The sequence below is a fragment of the Coregonus lavaretus genome (assembly GCF_964263955.1).
Source record: "Coregonus lavaretus genome assembly, chromosome: 15".
NCBI classification, from domain to species: Eukaryota; Metazoa; Chordata; class Actinopteri; order Salmoniformes; family Salmonidae; genus Coregonus; species Coregonus lavaretus.
Window position 1 is genome coordinate 36,730,424 of NC_140002.1, and position 17,946 is coordinate 36,748,369.

General features: G+C 42.1%; 1 protein-coding gene across 1 annotated transcript; it reads right to left on the reverse strand.

The window, feature by feature from the left end:
• Positions 1-3,446: 3,446 nt before the first annotated feature.
• LOC311143125 (trace amine-associated receptor 13c-like) lies at positions 3,447-4,436 on the reverse strand (the record flags this gene model as incomplete). Its single annotated transcript, XM_084178922.1, has 1 exon — positions 3,447-4,436. The coding sequence occupies one exon, from the start codon at positions 4,434-4,436 to the stop codon at positions 3,447-3,449; it is 990 nt and encodes a 329-aa protein (XP_084035048.1).
• Positions 4,437-17,946: the final 13,510 nt, after the last annotated feature.

The window sequence follows — 17,946 nt, forward strand, 5'->3', positions numbered from 1 at the left end:
ATACCTCTGTCTGTCCTAGACGTCCTCAAACAGTCGTCTGCTGTACATTCCACCACAGAGCACAAAGGCAGGAGAAAGTGGAAGTGAGTGAGGTGAAAGGAGAGAAGCAGCGAGGGAGAGAGGATAAATATTGAAGATCATTCTCTATTTTCTTGGCTGCATATTTCCTGCGCTCTTTCTATGTTGAATACAGGCTACTGACAAAATAATGCCCATGAACAATCTAGTTGCAGAGAGAGAGTGAGAGAGAGAGTAAGAGAGCAAGAGAGAGAGGGGGAAGATGGAGGGAAAGGAAAGAGTGTGGAGAGAGAATAGAGGAATAGTGTATTACTTGTATCACAAGCCCTGCTGCCTTGTGCACACAGAGAAGACGGCGCTCATCGTTAACTATGATTGACAGGAGAAATTGTATCCTGGGTATTTGTCTCTTTTTTTCATAACTCATTATGGATGGCCTGTCTGACCCACTCCTGCTACCTGGTGTTCGCACATGACACTTTGTACATGCGTTCGTACATGACCCTTCCACTCATCCTTTTAAGGATGGAATGAGTCAAATGTTTTGGGGGGTTATATGCAGCTAGATAATCAGTTATAGTTCTCAACGTTTTCCCTGTTTTAGACATTTTATTGAATTCTCCTTTATAAGATTCAGTAAAACAAAACACATGGTATTATGTATCTCCGTGGATAAAATTACAAAAACACTCACAGTTTGTCGTCAATTATGAGATTAAGGTCACACACACAGGGGACGTAATGTTTAAAACTGCATACCAATTAATACCTGCGGTATCATTTTCTTAAACCTCTTCCCCATCAGATCCAGGAAGCGGGTGACCATGAGAACAACACAGCACTCATATCAATTATTAACATGGCAGGGGCAGAGGGGAGAAAATACAGGCTATTAATGGATCTATGGAGGGAGGCAGACATCATATCTGATAATGACCATCACAGGGCCATCAAGCCAAGCCTTCCTGGACAGGGGCACTTTACAGATGAGGGATGGGAGGAAGTCAGCAGTACGTCAGGGCGTCTGCCTCCATGTGCCTCGCTGATGTCCTCTAAGGCTCAGACCGCTGTCTGTCTCTGTCTGTGTGCCTCCAGTCATCCGCAGTAGATATCTGTTCCACCTGCACTTCAACTCAACTCCGCCCATGGAGAGGCCATATTATACGATAGTGTCTGTAGTGTAGAATATTTTTAAAAAGGACTAAGCGCTACTACAGTATATATTACATTCAAATATAAGTATGCTATCATGTATATAAAATAATATCATTTCATTATTTTGGCGCAATAAGATTTTATTCTATTACATTAAATCATAATCCTTGTTTGCTGTACCAGTGAGTTGGAGAGGTGGGAGTTGAATCAACACTGACTTATGCATTTTCTATTCCCATACATTACCTATACATCAACTCAGGCTGTGAAATACAATATGTTCATATGGGCAGGCCGATGTTCAGCCACTCGCATTAGCAAGGCATTGCCAGAGCAAAGCGGTGGTGTCAAGGGGATGTGGAGGTTGTGCTTGTGTGGGTGGGGGGGACTCCATCAGCGTAATGAAGGCCGGGCACACCCTCAGACATAGAGCACTCTACAGAATTACACAGCCGGAGAAATCACCCTGGAGGGTCAGGGGCCAATTGATTGGACAGCTGCAGCACTGCCAGAATGAGGTGGTAAACATTGATAATAGTTTAACAGTGTTCCTGATTTGGTTTCGTTTTAGATTTGGTTAATTAAGAAATACTAGCTGCCATGACTGAATTTAAATGTGAGTTGTTTTCAGGGTGTGGTTTGAGGTGGGTGTCTCTTGTATGTGGTCCCTGGTGGGAAGAGTTAGCCTAATTATTTCACCAATTAGCTTTAGCCAGCTCTTGTGTGACCGTGGAAAAATTGGTTTGACTTTGAATGGCCTAGCTCTGGGGATGGTTAGGGACCGTCAATAAATTACACAATGTAAATGGGATAATATTTTTTTTGTTACACATCTTTTAGTTGTCTCTTCTTTAAGTCTGCCCAAATTTGGAGCTATTGACCTTGTACATTTGTCCATGTACATTGTGTAATTTACTGATGGTCCCTCAATAGCCCCATAGAGATATTGATTGTCAAACCAAATGAACCATGGGCATTGAGGCTGGACAAATTGAGGCTGTTCTGAGGGCAAAAGTGGGGGGTGCAACTCAACATTAGGAAGGTGTTCCTCATGTCTGTACACTGTATGGGAACGATGCTGTCCATAGAAAGGTTTGTGGTCATACGCACATCCTTAAAAACATAGGTGCTGGGCTAATAAAGAATAATAGTAAGCTCCCAATTCAACGCTCTATCCTAAACGGATCTTCATCAGGTCAAACAAACTGAGTGCTCACGTTCCACAATATACACATTTCACATGACCCATGGTGGGTGCAAAAACAATTTGTGTATCTCTAATAATTTAATAACAATGAGATGGGTACATGTAGTAGTTCCAGAAAATAAGATGCTGTCCATCTCAAGGAATTTTTATTTAGATGTGTAGTATATCGTGTTGCCCATAGGATGGCAATGTTGCAGTATGTTACTTGACTGGTTGGACCAGAATGCCATCCATAATCAAATGATTACTTCCCTGTTAGTAATTTGGTAGTTTGTCAAATTCATCATGCAATATGACACATCCTGCATACATCACAATTTTTATTTAATCCAGTTTGGTCAAGTAAATGATGGGATAATACCTTTAGGTTCGGTTTCTTTAATTCAACACAATATAAAAGGAAATTGAAAGTCAAACAGCTAAGTTACACTTATACTAACTCCATTATCACTAGCTAGCATATAGTACAGCTTAATTTTGATCATCTACGTAACCAACAAAAGCAATACAAATCTATCTGTGCGAGTTCACTTTGTGTTTTGTCTGTCTGATTACACTTTTCTCTGTCTAGAGCTACTGACTCTACTGAATGAATGGCACCACAGTGCTGTGTGTCTGTTATTACATGGGTAGTATTTTACAGCCATCTCTTTCTCTACATAGTAATGATATCCTTGCATTGAAATCCTTTGGCCCAAATACAATAAATTGCTGAAGGAAAACTGCATTGTGGGTTCACTCAGAATGTTGTGTTGGAGCTGTTAACCACACTAAAACCAACACACACTTGAGTTGTTCCTGTTGTCATTTTTATTGACACAGAACAACAGCTGTCCTTGGAATACAATGTCAACATACTTAGTAAACCTGCAGTGCTGTTTTCCTTTACAGTATAACCAATCAATTGAATTGGGCCCTAAGTCATCAATACAAACAAACAGCAATAAGCAATAAAATATATATTACAGCACTTTATATACCACAACATGTTATGTTATAGTGTGTACCTACAAGGCCACTCATCCAGTACAATCAAGCGTAAAAAAATAGAAAAAAGTAATGCAATCTAATTTTCTGGAAGGAGATTTATAAAGGAGGATGAGGGTGCCAGGATGTGTAAGGTTAAGATGTGTCTTACTGCTGTTTTGAACCATGGGTAAAACAATGCATAGATCAGAGGGTTCAGGAATGAATTAATGTACACAATCCAGGAGAGAAATGCTATGATAACATCTGAATGTTTCAGGTAGTCCTCAGAAAGTGAACCTACGTAATATGTGATCCAACCGACAAGGAAAACCAGTAACACAACCCCCAGTGTTTTGGTTGCCTTACTCTCTGAACTTTTGATCCTGGTTGTGATATTCATAACTTTTACTTGAATTCTTGCCACTTTGAAAATGTTCATGTATAAGTATATAATAACAGAACAAGGTGCAACAAAGGAGACAAAAAGGTCAATAATTCCCCATGTAAAACTGATAATCAACACACATTTTCCATGGCAATTATTGTGTGCCTGAGAACGATACCAATTATCATTAAAGTATAGAATAACAAGATTATATATAAAAGAAAATATCCAGGTTAGGAATATAGAAATCAATGTTTTTCCAATAGTTATTTTAGAAATGTAGAGTAAAGGGTCACACACTGCAAAATATCTGTCAACAGCTATGATGACTAAATTGTATAGAGATGCAAAAATGACAGAAAAAACTAGCCCATGAAAAACTGAACACATTGTTTCACCAAGATACCAGCATGACTCGATGACTTTGATGCCCTCCACTGGAATCACAATGATCCCAACCAGGAGATCTGCCACAGCCAGAGAGAGGATGAGCAGGTTGGTTGGAGTGTGGAGCTGCTTGAAGTGAGAGATGGAGATGATCACCAGCAGATTCACAAACACTGTGAAAGCTGACACAGAGAAAAAAAAAATGTGCATGAGTATATTCTCTGCTCTGGATCTCACCTCCTTAACACAAGATGAGTTGTGGAGAGGAAAACAGTATTGTACTGCTTGATATCCTTCCACTTCAGTGAACGCCATTAAAAAGTAAAAACAGTGTTCTTTTCAATTGAGTGCAACGAATCAAGTGTTATTTCTTATTGTAGATGCATAGTGTATCTGATCTAAATAATAAACTAAACTGTGTGGAGCAGCTTTATTTATATCTGAGTTAGATATAGGCGTGTGTGTGTGTGGGGGGCGGTACAGCCATTGGAGCCCAGCCCTCTTTTTTTTCCTTTGTCAGTTTAGCAGATGCTCTTATCCAAAGCGACTTACAGTTAGTGAGTGCATACATTTTCATACTGGCCCCCCGTGGGAAAAGAACCCACAACCCTGGCGTTGCAAGCACCATGCTCTACCAACTGAGCTACAGGGGACAGCTAAAGTTGTATTTTTCTAGTGATAAAATTGACATTTTAATCATTTAGCAGACACTCTTATTCAGAGCGACTTATTATTAGTGAGTGCATACATTTTTCATACTGGCACCCCGTATGAAAAAGTATTATTATTATTATATTGGAGGAGACTGTTGATGTATAATGAGCTACAGTAAAACAAAATGTCTTGGTATGAACCTAGAACCTATTTTTTGTAGGCATGGTTTTGTAAAAAGAGGCCTATACATTTTTTTATCAGAAATATACAGTATATTTTCTGATCTGAGACTCTTATAATGGCATCAACATAGAGAGCTACCCAGACCAGATCCCCAGGCCAATTTAGCAACTCCACATGCAGTAAGCACCCCACTATTCACCACGGTGATCGCATCCAGCTTACACAATCCCATGACCACCTACCTACTGAGACTGAGCCACCCAGAGATGGACTTCACACCCCTGATTGGCCAGAACCGGAGCAAGGCAGAAAGAGAAATCACTCCACAGCGTGTGCCTTACCGAGAGGCCCCGACATTACTAGTCCACCCCACGATGTGATGCATAAACTGCACTTCGCTACCACTCTACAGGGTCACTATGCCACCGGCGACAAGAGATGCGGTTTTCTACCTGCTATTACCACTATTACTGACAACTGATATCATAGTAAAACATCCTTCTGGCACATTTTTGCTAAAAGGTAAAATGTCACAGTAGCTGACGTTTTTCTCAATACATTGCAGTCAATGGGAAAAGATAAGTGTCTCAGGGTTGAAGTTTTTGTCAACACATTTCAGTCAATGGGAAAAGATGAGTGACACAGGGTTGAAGTTTTTCTAGTTTATCTCATGTCTGTCTGTCTCTCTCTCACTCTCTACCTCCTCTTTATCCCCCCTCATTCTTTTCTCGCTCCCTCCCCTTCTTTTACCCCCTCCCCCCTCTTCCCCCTCTCTCACCCTCTCTCTCATCCTTCCCTCACTCTCCCCCTTCTCTTTCTCTCCCTCCTTCTTTCCCTCCCTCCACCTCCTCTCGTCTCTCTCTCCCTCCCCCTCCTCTATCTCCCAGTCCCTCCTTCACCCTCTCCCTGTCTCTCCCCCCTTCCCTCACTCTCCCCCTTCTCTCTCTTCATCCTCACCCTCCATTCTCTCTCCCTCCTTCTATCCCTGCCTCCCCCTCCTCTCATCTCTCCCTCCTCTCTCTCCCTCCTCTCTCTCCCTCCTCTCTCCCACCTTTGTCTGTTGACTCTCTCTCCCCTTCCTCACCCTGAGACACCCTCTCCCTCTTTCTCTCCCTCTCTCCCCCTCACTCACTCTCCCCCTTCTCTCTCTCTCTCCATCCTCCTCTCATCTCTCTTTCTCCCTCTGCCTCTTCTCTCTCCCTCCTCTCTTTCCCTTATCCCTCCTTCACCCTCTCCCCCTCCCTCACTCTCCCCCTTTTCTCTTTCTCCTCTCTCCTCCCTCCTCCATTCTCTCTCCCTCCTTCTTTCCCTGCCTCCCCCTCCTCTCATCTCACTCTCTCCCTATCCCTCTTCTTTCTCCCTCCTATCTCCCACAAACAGGCCAACATACAGACATTCAGGCAGACACAGACAGACAATCAGACACAGACCGACAGGCAGGCCGGCAGACAGACAGACAGGCAGACAGACACAGACGGTTTCAAGTTTTAAGTCAATCAAACATTTTTAAAGACCAATATCCCTTTAAGAATTCATAACAAGGCTCTTAGGCACCGATTCCAACCCGAGTTAATCGCGTGTAAATGGAATGTTATTATTCCCTTATGTACTTTTCTCTCTATGCATATTCTGACCTTAAACTTAATCATTAGAATAGCATGCTATTCGTTCAGGTGGAGATCGAATAAATGAAGGTGTGGCGGAGGTGTGTCTACAGATATGCCGTATTCTGACCTTGACTTAATTCCCTAATAATTCGACCTCATTAAACCATGAATAAGGTATAGCGACCTTAACTTGCAGGGATGGGCACTCTCGAATGTCTTAATTCTAGGCTATCCAAACTTTCTCTGTTTCCTATTTCTATCAATCCACACCAAGCCAGACTAAGTCCTTTCTAAAACAATTAAGAACACATATTCTCTCAACAAAGGAAGCCACCTCTCTGGGAGCCCAAATCTCTCTCAACGAACTCCAAAGGGCATTGGATAGCATGAATAAAGGCAAATCACCTGGATGGGACAATATTCCTCCTGAGGTCTATTTACAATTTTGGAATCAATTAGGTCCACTATTGCTCAAAATGATTAACACAGCCGTTCACAAAGATTCATTTTGGAGAGATGTGAATACAGCACTAATTTTGCTTTTATTTAAAAAAGGTAAGGATGCCACTCAGTGTTCTCACTATCGCCCCCTATCTTTGATAAACACACATATTAAAACTGTTATCCAAAATATTGTCGTCTCAAGACTTACTTACCCAAATTGATCCACACGGACCAAAGCGGGTTTGTTAAAAAACGTTTATCCTCGGATAACCTCCGTCGACTATTACATATCTTAAATGCTTCATCAGAAACAAATGCTCCTTGGGCTATATTATCTCTCGATGCAGAAAAAGCTTTTTTGATGGTCTAAAATTGTCATATCTCTGTCTTGGAACATATGGGAATTGGCTAAAATTTAATTAATATGATTAAAATGATTTAAGCCAATCCCTCAGCCATAGTTAAAACAGGCAATATCTGCTCTGTTCAGAATCACTAGAAGCAGCAGACAAGGTGATCCAATTTCTCCTGTGCTGTTTTTATTATCCATGGAACCCCTGGCCCAGGCAATTCATAAGGAAATAACTCCAATTTACTTCAAATCTACTATTCACTTCATCTCATTATACACAGACAATATTTTACTATATCTAGACAATGCATCTCAATCGCTCCCAAATGCATTGAAGATTATAGATAAATTCAGCTTCATCTCAAGTTATACAATTAAACAAACCAAATCAGCCCTACTGCCTCTCAAGACCACGATGCAGGACTCCATCTGTACTCATGGAATCCCAATCGTTTATCATTTAAAATATTTGGGCGTATATATACACTACATGACCAAAAGTATGTGGACACCTGCTCGTCGAACAAATATAAAATCATGGGCATTAATATGGAGTTGGTCGCCCCTTTGCTGCTATAACAGCCTCCACTCTTCTGGGAAGGCTTTCCACTAGATGTTGGAACATTGCTGTGGGGACTTGCTTCCATTCAGCCACAAGAGCATTAGTGAGGTCGGGCACTGTTGTTGGGCGAATAGGCTTGGCTCGCAGTCAGCGTTCCAATTCACCCCAAAGGTGATTGATGGGGTTGAGGTCAGGGCTCTGTGTAGGCCAGTCAAGTTCTTCCACACCGATCTTGACAAGCCATTTCTGTATGGACCTTGTTTTTTGCACGGGGGCATTGTCATGCTGAAACAGGAAAGGACCTTCCCCAAACTGTTGCCACAAAGTTGGAAGCACAGAATCGTCTAGAATGAAATTGTATGCTGTAACTTTGAGACTTCCCTTCACTGGAACTAAGGGGCCTAGCCCGAACCATGAAAAACAGTTCCAGACCATTATTCCTCCTCCACCAAACCTTACCATTGGCACTATGCATTGGGGCAAGTAGCGTTCTCCTGGCATCTGCCAAACCCAGATTTGTCCGTGGGACTGCCAGATGGTGAAGCGTGATTCATCACTCGAGACTGCATTTCCACTGCTCCAGAGTCCAATGGTGGTGAGCTTTACACCACTTTACGCCAACGCTTGGCATTGAGCATGGTGATCTTGGGCTTGTGTGCGGCTGCTCGGCCATGGAAAACTCCCGACGAACAGTTAATGTGCTGACGTTGCATCCAGAGGCAGTTTGGAACTCGATAGTGAGTGTTGCAACTGAGGACAGATGATTTTTACGCGCTACTCGCTTCAGCACTTCGGCGGTCCCGTTCTGTGAGCTTGTATGTCCTACCACTTAATGGCTGAGCCTTCCACTTCACAATAACAGCACTTACAGTTGACCGGGGCAGCTCTAGCAAGGCAGAAGTTTGACGAACTGACTTGTTGGAAAGGTGGCATCCTATGACGGTGCCACGTTGAAAGTCACTGAGCTCTTCAGTAAGGCCATTCTACTGCCAATGCTTGTCTATGAAGATTGCATGGCTGTGTGCCTGATTATATACACCTGTCAGCAACGGGTGTGGCTGAAATAGCCAAATCCACTTATTTGAAGGGGTGTCCACATACTTTATTTTCTGTATATCTTTGATGTGGAAATGCCCCATTCACTTCCATTCATTTTTCGGCCAGGTACCGGGTTACCTTCAGACAAGTCCTGTGACGCTTGTGGGGGTCGTAGAGCAAAACGGAGAACACCATCATGTTCGTGAGAGAAAACCATTCAGACACTACAGATGTTTTAGTGAGAAGAATGATTTTCGAGATTCTCCTGGTCTGACAAACAACGCTGTAGATCTGCCACCTTCCACCGCAGATGCGGAAGGCCGACATCGGCGGATGAGTGGATTGAAACGCAGCCCATAGTTTAGGCATGAGGGTTAAGTTTAGGCATTACTTCCGAGTGGTTAAGGTAAGTGTTAAAGTTTGGGATAGGGTTAAAACAGAAAAATTAAAATTATAAAACAAGTTCCTAGCACTGGAATTGAACACACGATGCTCTGAGAAGTAGCTCGCGGTTTAAGATCATGAGCCTACTAGATCAGGGGTACTCAAGTACTATTTCAGAAAGTCCAGTCACACAATATTCCTAGGTGGCAAAGGTCAGGATGGATCATGTAATTTATTGGCATAGTAACAAACTACGTATTCTTCCATGTCTTATGTGTGTTTATATGATAGCAGGGGTCGAAGCCCGACCAGTCCGTATTAACCCCGCTCTGGGTCCGGATCTGGTCCGCGGTCCGCCAGTTGAGTATGGGGGTACTAGATGGTAACAGGTGCTCCCGTTGCCCCTACTGGATGGATTGCCATTGAAATAAAATGCCACCCCCATGCCATAATTTCACCATTCTAAAAACGGAAACACTGCATATAATCCACTAGCGTTTTGGCTGTTCTTGCATACAACTTTCATTCTTGTTGTAATGTGAATGTTACTGGTATTGTTTTCATATGTTGTTTACCTTTCGCCAAGTAGACAGTTATTTCTCCAGTAATATACATAATAATAATATACAGTTGAAGTCGGAAGTTTACATACACCTTAGCCAAATACATTTCAACTCAGTTTTTCACAATTCCTGACATTTAATCCTAGTAAAAATTCCCTGTCTTAGGTCAGTTAGGTTCACCACTTTATTTTAAGTATGTGAAATGTCAGAATAATAGTAGAGAGAATGATCTATTTCAGCTTTTGTTTCTTTCATCACATTCCCAGTGGGTCAGAAGTTTACATACACTCAGTTAGTATTTGGTAGAATTACCTTTAAATTGTTTAACTTGGGTCAAACGTTTCGGGTAGCCTTCCACAAGCTTCCCACAATAAGTTGGGAACATTTTGGCCCATTCCTCCTGACAGAGCTGGTGTAACTGAGTCAGGTTTGTAGGCCTCCTTGCTCGCACACGCTTTTTCAGTTCTGCCCACACATTTTCTATAGGATTGAGGTCAGGGCTTTGTGATGGCCACTCCAACACCTTGACTTTGTTGTCCTTAAGCCATTTTGCCACAAATTTGGAAGTATGCTTGGGGTCATTGTCCATTTGGAAGACCCATTTGCGACCAAGCTTTAACTTCCTGACTGATGTCTTGAGATGTTGCTTCAATATATCCACATCATTTTCCATCTTCATGATGCCATCTATTTTGTGAAGTGCACCAGTCTCTCCTGCAGCAAAGCACCCCCACAGCATGATGCTGCCACCCCCGTGCTTCACGGTTGGGATGGTGTTCTTCGGCTTGCAAGTATCCCCCTTTTTCCTCCAAACATAACGATGGTCATTATGGCCAAACAGTTCTATTTTTGTTTCATCAGACCAGAGGACATTTCTCCAAAAAGTAAAATTTTTGTCCCCATGTACAGTTGCAAAACGTAGTCTGGCTTTTTTATGGCGGTTTTGGAGAAGTGCTTCTTCCTTGCTGAGTGGCATTTCAGGTTATGTCGATATAGGACTTGTTTTACTGTGGATAAAGATACTTTTGTACCTGTTTCCTCCAGCATCTTCACAAGGTCCTTTGCTGTTGTTCTGGGATTGATTTGCACTTTTCGCACCAAAGTACGTTCATCTCTAGGAGACAGAACACGTCTCCTTCCTGAGCGGGATGATGGCTGCGTGGTCCCATGGTGTTTATACTTGCATACTATTGTTTGTACAGATGAACATGGTACCTTCAGGTGTTTGGAAATTGTTCCCAAGGATTAACCAGACTTGTGGAGGTCTACCATTTTTTTTCTGAGGTCTTGGCTGATTTCTTTTGATTTTCCCATGATGTCAAGCAAAGAGGCACTGAGTTTGAAGGTAGGCCTTGAAATACATCCACAGGTACACCTACAATTGAATCAAATGATGTCAATTAGCCTATCAGAAGCTTCTAAAACCATGACAACATTTTCTGGAATTTTCCAAGCTGTTTAAATGCACAGTCTACTTAGTGTATGTAAACTTCTGACCCACTGGAATTTTGATACAGTGAATTAGAAGTGAAATAATCTGTCTGTAAACAATTGTTGGAAAAATTACTTGTGTCATGCACAAAGTAGATGGCCTAACCGACTTGCCAAAACTATAGTTTGTTAACAAGAAAATTGTGGAGTGGTTGAAAAACGAGTTTTAATGACTCCAACCTAAGTGTATGTAAACTTCCGACTTCAACTGTATGCCATTTAGCAGACACTATTATACAAAGCGACTTACAGTCATGCATCCAGACATTTTACGTATGGGGGGTCCCGGGAATTGAACCCACCATCCTGGCACGCAAGCGCCATGCTCTACCAACTCCAGTTCACAGCCTAGTTGCTTCTGAATATGTAATTGAAAAAGGGACGTTTCATTTTGTAATGGGGACAACTGTAGCCATGTTTTGGTAATAAAAGCCCTATACAGTGCCTTCGGAAAGTATTCAGACCACTTGACTTTTTCCAAATGTTGTTACGTTACAGCCTTATTCTAAAATGGATAAAAAATGTAAACATCCTCTGCAATCTACACACAATACCCCAAAATGACAAAGCGAAAACTGGTTTTTAGACATTTTTGCAAATGTATTGCAAATAAAAAATGGAAATACCTTATTTACATAAGTATTCAGACCCTTTGCTATGAGACTCGAAATTGAGCTCAGGTGCATCCTGTTTCCATTGATCATCCTTGAGTTGTTTCTACAACTTGATTGGAGTCCACCTGTGGTAAATTCAATTGATTGGACATGATTTGGAAAGGCACACACCAGTCTATATAAGTTCCCACAGTTGACAGCGCATGTCAGAGCAAAAACCAAGCCATTTACATTTTAGTCATTTAGCAGACACACTTATCCAGAGCGACTTACAGTTAGTGAGTGCATACATTTTCATACTGGCCCCCCGTGGGAATCAAACCCACAACCCTGGCGTTGCAAGCGCCATGCTCTACCAGCTGAGCTACACGGGGCCCTTGAGGTTGAAGGAATTGTCCGTAGAGCTCCGAGACAGGACTGTGTCGAGGCACAAATCTGGGGAAGGGTATCAACATATTCCTGCAGCATTGAAGGTCCCCAAGAACACAGTGGCCTCCATCATGCTCAAATGGAAGAACTTTGGAACCACCAAGATTCTTCCTAGAGCTAGCAATCGGGGGAGAAGGGCCTTGGTCAGGGAGGTGACCAAGAACCCGATGCTCACTCTGACAGAGCTCTAGAGTTCCTCTGTGGAGATGGGAGACCATTCCAAAAGGACAACCATCTCTGCAGCACTCCACCAATCAGGCCTTTATGGTAGAGTGGCCAGACGGAAGCCACTCCTTCGTAAAAGGCACATGACATCCCACTTGGAGTTTGCCAAAAGGCACCTAAAGGACTCTCAGACCATGAGAAACAACGTTCTCTGGTCTGATGAAACCAAGATTGAACTCTTTGGCCTGAATGCCAAGCGTCACGTCTGGAGGAAACCTGGCACCATCCTTACGGTGAAGCATGGTGGTGGCAGCATCATGTTGTGGGGACATTTTTCAGCGGCAGGGACTGGGAGACTGGTCCGGATCGAGGCAAAGGCGAACGGAGCAAAGTACAGAGAGATCTTTGATGAAAACCTGCTCCAGAGCACTCAGGGCCTCAGACTAGAGCGAAGGTTCACCTTCCAACAGGACAACGACCCTAAGCACACAGCCAAGACAATGCAGGAGTGGCTTCGGGACAAGTCTCTGAATGTCCTTGAGGTGCCCAGCCAGAGCCCGGACTTGAACGAGATCGAACATCTCTGGAGAGACCTGAAAATAGCAACGCTCCCCATCCAACATAACAGAGGTTTAGAGGATCTGCAGAGAAGAATGGGAGAAACTCCCCAAATACAGGTGTCACACCAGCCTTCGCTTTGGCTCCCACTCCTGTCCAGCAAAGGCATTCGGCGTCGCCAGCCTTCTAGCTGCTGCCGAACCTACTGCTGGCAAACGCCCTTCACTCATCAATCCCGGACTTGTCTCGTCATTATTACACACACCTGGTTCCAATCCCCACTCTATCACTGTATATATACTCCCTCTGCCATTTGTCTTTGTCAGTCATTGTATATGTTGCTTGTTTTCCTGAGAGGAATCTCTCCTACTATTTCCTGAGTACTATATATTTTGCACTGAGGTTTCGTCCCGCGTTAAGCTATGGGGCTTTATTAAATTCAGTAGTTCTAATCCTGCGACTGCCTCCTGCCGACTCCTCTCTACACTTGTGACAACAGGTGTGCCAAGCTTGTAGTGTCAAACCCAAGAAGACTCGAGGCTGTATTCGCTGCCAAAGGTGCGTCAACAAAGTTCTGAGTAAATGGTCTGAAAACGTATGTAAATGTGATATTTCTGTTTTTTGTTACGGGTTTTTTCGCAAAAAAATCAAACAAACTGTTTTTGCTTTATCATTATGGGGTATTGTGTGTAGATTGATGAGGGAAAAAAACGATTTAATCCATTTTAGAGTAAGGCTGTAACCTAACAAAATGTGGAAAAAGTAAAGGGGTCTGAATACTTTCCGAAGGCACTGTATGTTTTATAATCAGAAATATACGGTCTGTTATCTGAGACTTTTATTATGCAATCGTCATAGAGATATTATTTTGGGACTTTTATTCTGACAATACCCTTCCCAGACTCACCTGCACGTGAGGAGAGATTAATGTGAGAGACGAGGAGTGACAGAGAAGTAAACGGATGGAGTTGTAACGTGTTGTTCCACAAAAGTTTGTGCTGCTGCTACTTGGACGGATTAAACAATAGAAAATAACTTGATTGTAACCCGATTATTTTTCATCGAACCCAAGTAATTAGGGTTACAGTATCAAGGTAGTATATTGCCATAACATCTCGAAAAGCAAACTAATGTCTACTTTCAGTTCACAGCTTGGGAAGGTCTTATCAGAGGCCTGATTCGAGTCATGAATTCAATATAGCATTTCTGAAACAAGCATTTAGCATATCGGTAATAAGATACTGTATGTCTATATTGATCCTGGTGTGTAATTTAGCTGTGTTGATCCAGGATCATCATTTAGTTGTGTTGATCCTGGATTGTAATATATCTGTGTTGATCCTGGATCATATTATATCTGTGTTGATCCTGGATCGTCCTATATCTGTGCTGATCCTGGATCATCATTTAGCAGTGTTGATCCTGGATCATTGTTTAGCTGTGTTGACCCAGGATCATGCCCCATGAAATCAGGATGTGCCAACTCAGAGACCATGTCAAGACAATTTTTGAGTTCAGTTCTTTATTTGTGAAAATTACTTGTTATTTGTCTAAAACATTATAGAGAAGGGTGTATGATTGAGATTGAGGTAAGGGGGAGAAGTAGCAGAGGTGAGTCGAACTTACGTTCTTGTGATAGTTATTAAGTGGCCCTGCCTTGGTCCAAGAGGACATTTCCTCTTGGCTAAGATGTTGGTTTTCATGCAGGAGACCGGGGTTCAGATCCCACCTGTGACAAAGGCATGATACAGAGGTGGAATTGTTGATCTGTGCAGAGTGGACTTGTTTAGGGGTGAGGGCTGACTGAGAGTGTGCTAATGGAAGTTATACTCATTTGCATGCACACAAATTACACTAGAGCGGTGTACTCAGGTTCATTCCAAATGTTTATGCTGCATTAGGGCCTTATTGGGGCCTTGGAGTATATCCTTTGTGTGTGTCTCCAACACCTTTAATTGGTAGAATTCCTGAGAGTGTTGGACCTCATTATTTCCAAGCCTTGCATACAGGTGATAATAGGACCATCTGCTGTGAGAAACCTAAACAAGTCAAACTCACATCATTAAAGAATTGTTCACTTACCCTTTGGAGATTATATGATCCCGGTGACATCAGTCACGGAGCACAGGTTGAGTTTTTCTGACCTAATATGATATTTTGGGAATCATGAGGACTACAGAGGTGAAATTACAATGTAGTAGTTGTGTGTGTGTGTGTGTGTGTGTTCATGTTTGAAAACTGTATTAATTGGTAGAATGATGTAAGTGTCAGTATTACAGAGCCTTGCATGTTAGTGCTAACAGGACCCTCTGGAATCTGAGAGAACAACAACAAACCAGAAAAACAAAAACAAAGGGTGGTGATTGGGTCAGAATACCACAGGGTGTTGTCTGTCAAATATTATTTGTCCCTATGATGTAACAGTCTCCCTTAACTTATTTCATAATTCAGTTCAGATGGACATTTTTACATGTCTATGGAATTGTTCCTATGTAATGCCATTAGCTTCATACACCATAAAGTTATGCCATCTTATCAACTTCCTAGCTCTCAATTTCCTTATGCACGTACTGTATGCTTTGATGTCTCACAAGGCCACCCTTCCAAATCTCGTTTAATTGACTTGACTGTTGGAAGTCTGGAGAACTTCAGTATGGGATTTTGCGTTTGAATGGGAGGGCTGGCTGTCAACCCTTTACACTCATGGGAATTGGCCTATATGGATAGGGCTGAATTTTACGGTTTCTTACAGAATAAATATGAGAAGTATATGCATTACCATGGTAGCAATTGAAATGGAACAATTTGGAGGTAATTATTATCAGAAATGATCAGAACAAAGGTGAGGACACAACAGTTCACCTGACCCAAGACTGAATCCAAACATTACACTTTTCATTTTATGTTACATTTACTGTACTTTTATGCAGCATTTGTTGATAACAAAATCTGAAAATACATTCAGGAACATAAGAATATTCATGGATATTTGGGGTAGGTGCAACATAAGACAAAACAATGACAAGGGGTTTGATTGAAACATAACCAGGAAGCGGAATTCAAAATGGCCACCAATGTAGATCGTAAAAAATCCATAGTCATGTTTAAAATAGCTTATTAAGTGAAATGTTCATGAAATAACATGAAATTAAATAGTAACAATACATAAAATGAATTCCCTCAAATCTGATTAGTGGAAAAAATAAAAGACTTAGGGCCTTGGCTCACATGTGCCTGCACAATGGCAAAATGCAGTTAATGATAATCCAGCATCCTGGCATTGACACTTCTGAGAAAAGAGAGGCTTACTTTTGCAGCCACACCACAGAAGTACTCTGCAAGCTTTGGCAGCCTCTGGTAAGTGTGTCCGAAAAGGTGTACATGAATCAACTGTTTTGGCCTTCATATTTTTGTTGAAGGTGCCGATTGGATGGTTTTCAGACTTGTTGACCAAATGCTAATTTGGTACTTTGCTCGGTTTGAATGTTGCAGCAGTGCAGCCTGTGTTGTGGGGGATGTTCTCCATTGAGGATTACTTCTTGGAGACGAGATCCTTCCTCAGACCATTGACACAATCTAGGCTGGTTGTCTTGTCATAGAGAACACAGCTGTATCTCTTAAGCAATGTGGAAGTGGACGATTTCAGATCAAGGGGTTGAAATGGTTTAGCTACCATGGAAAAGAAGGCATCAGTCACTTCTGGAAATGACTTCCATGCACTCCGAGCTGTTCTTTCCCTTTCCATGAAACTGAGGTTGTATCACAACCTGTGAAGGTGTGGAAGCCTGGTGCATTCCAAGCATCTCGTAGATGGTGTTGATGCAAATCTCCTGGTGGTTTTTACCCACACAAAAAGCAACCCACAGCTTTATGGTTGGATAATCCTTGGTAAAATGGAAGAACAGCCCATCAAGAAAGACAATGATGGATGTATCCACTGTTTGAATTATAATGGTCTGTGCACCCTTTTTAACGGCATCTTTAAGATGAAGGCATACTCTGTCTGCCTCTTCATGGTCACATTCTGGCATTGATGTCAGAGAGCCCTTTGATACCACAGACTCATCAGTTGTAACATAGATCTCCTTTAATCTTCAAATTCATTGGCACACACCTTTTGTGTCAACATGTTAAAAAATCTTCTGTTTGTTAGTAGGATTTATGAGAAAGTCAGAGAATTTATATGGAAGCTTGGTTGTCTCCCCAACATTCTTCCTCTCACTTCTCTCTCATTGAGTCTTTCAGACTATCTTCTTTGTCTGTGTCCCACACAATATCGATTCTATTGCACTTTTTCAACTGGTGCTATACCAAAGAAGAATGTACTGCCATATTCGCCGAACTTGGAAACTTGATGGGTAGGCAAGGAATTGACAAAGACAGCTCCATCAATGATTTTGGCATCCAAAGATGAGGGCACAGGTGGGTATGAATCTACTTTGTTCAGGGCTAGTGATTAGGCCTAGCAGATTTTTGGTTGGCAGGTTAAGCATTCCGTTATTTGAAAGCACTGGGGGACATGGGTTATTCTCATGAGAGAAAAACTCACCCAGATTTCCATCAAAGAACTTGCTTGCAATGCATAGTTGGCTGAAAAGTGTAAAATCATTTGTTAATGCTGATAGTTGCTTTTTCTCTTTTGTGTCTGGCTTTGCCTTAGCATTTTTTAACAGCGGTACATTATTCCTCTTAATGCACTGATGGATGAATGTGTGCGTATCCACAATGATTTGCTTAAGATATTTATGATATTAAGAAAGGGCCTAGTTTCTCAATGGTGC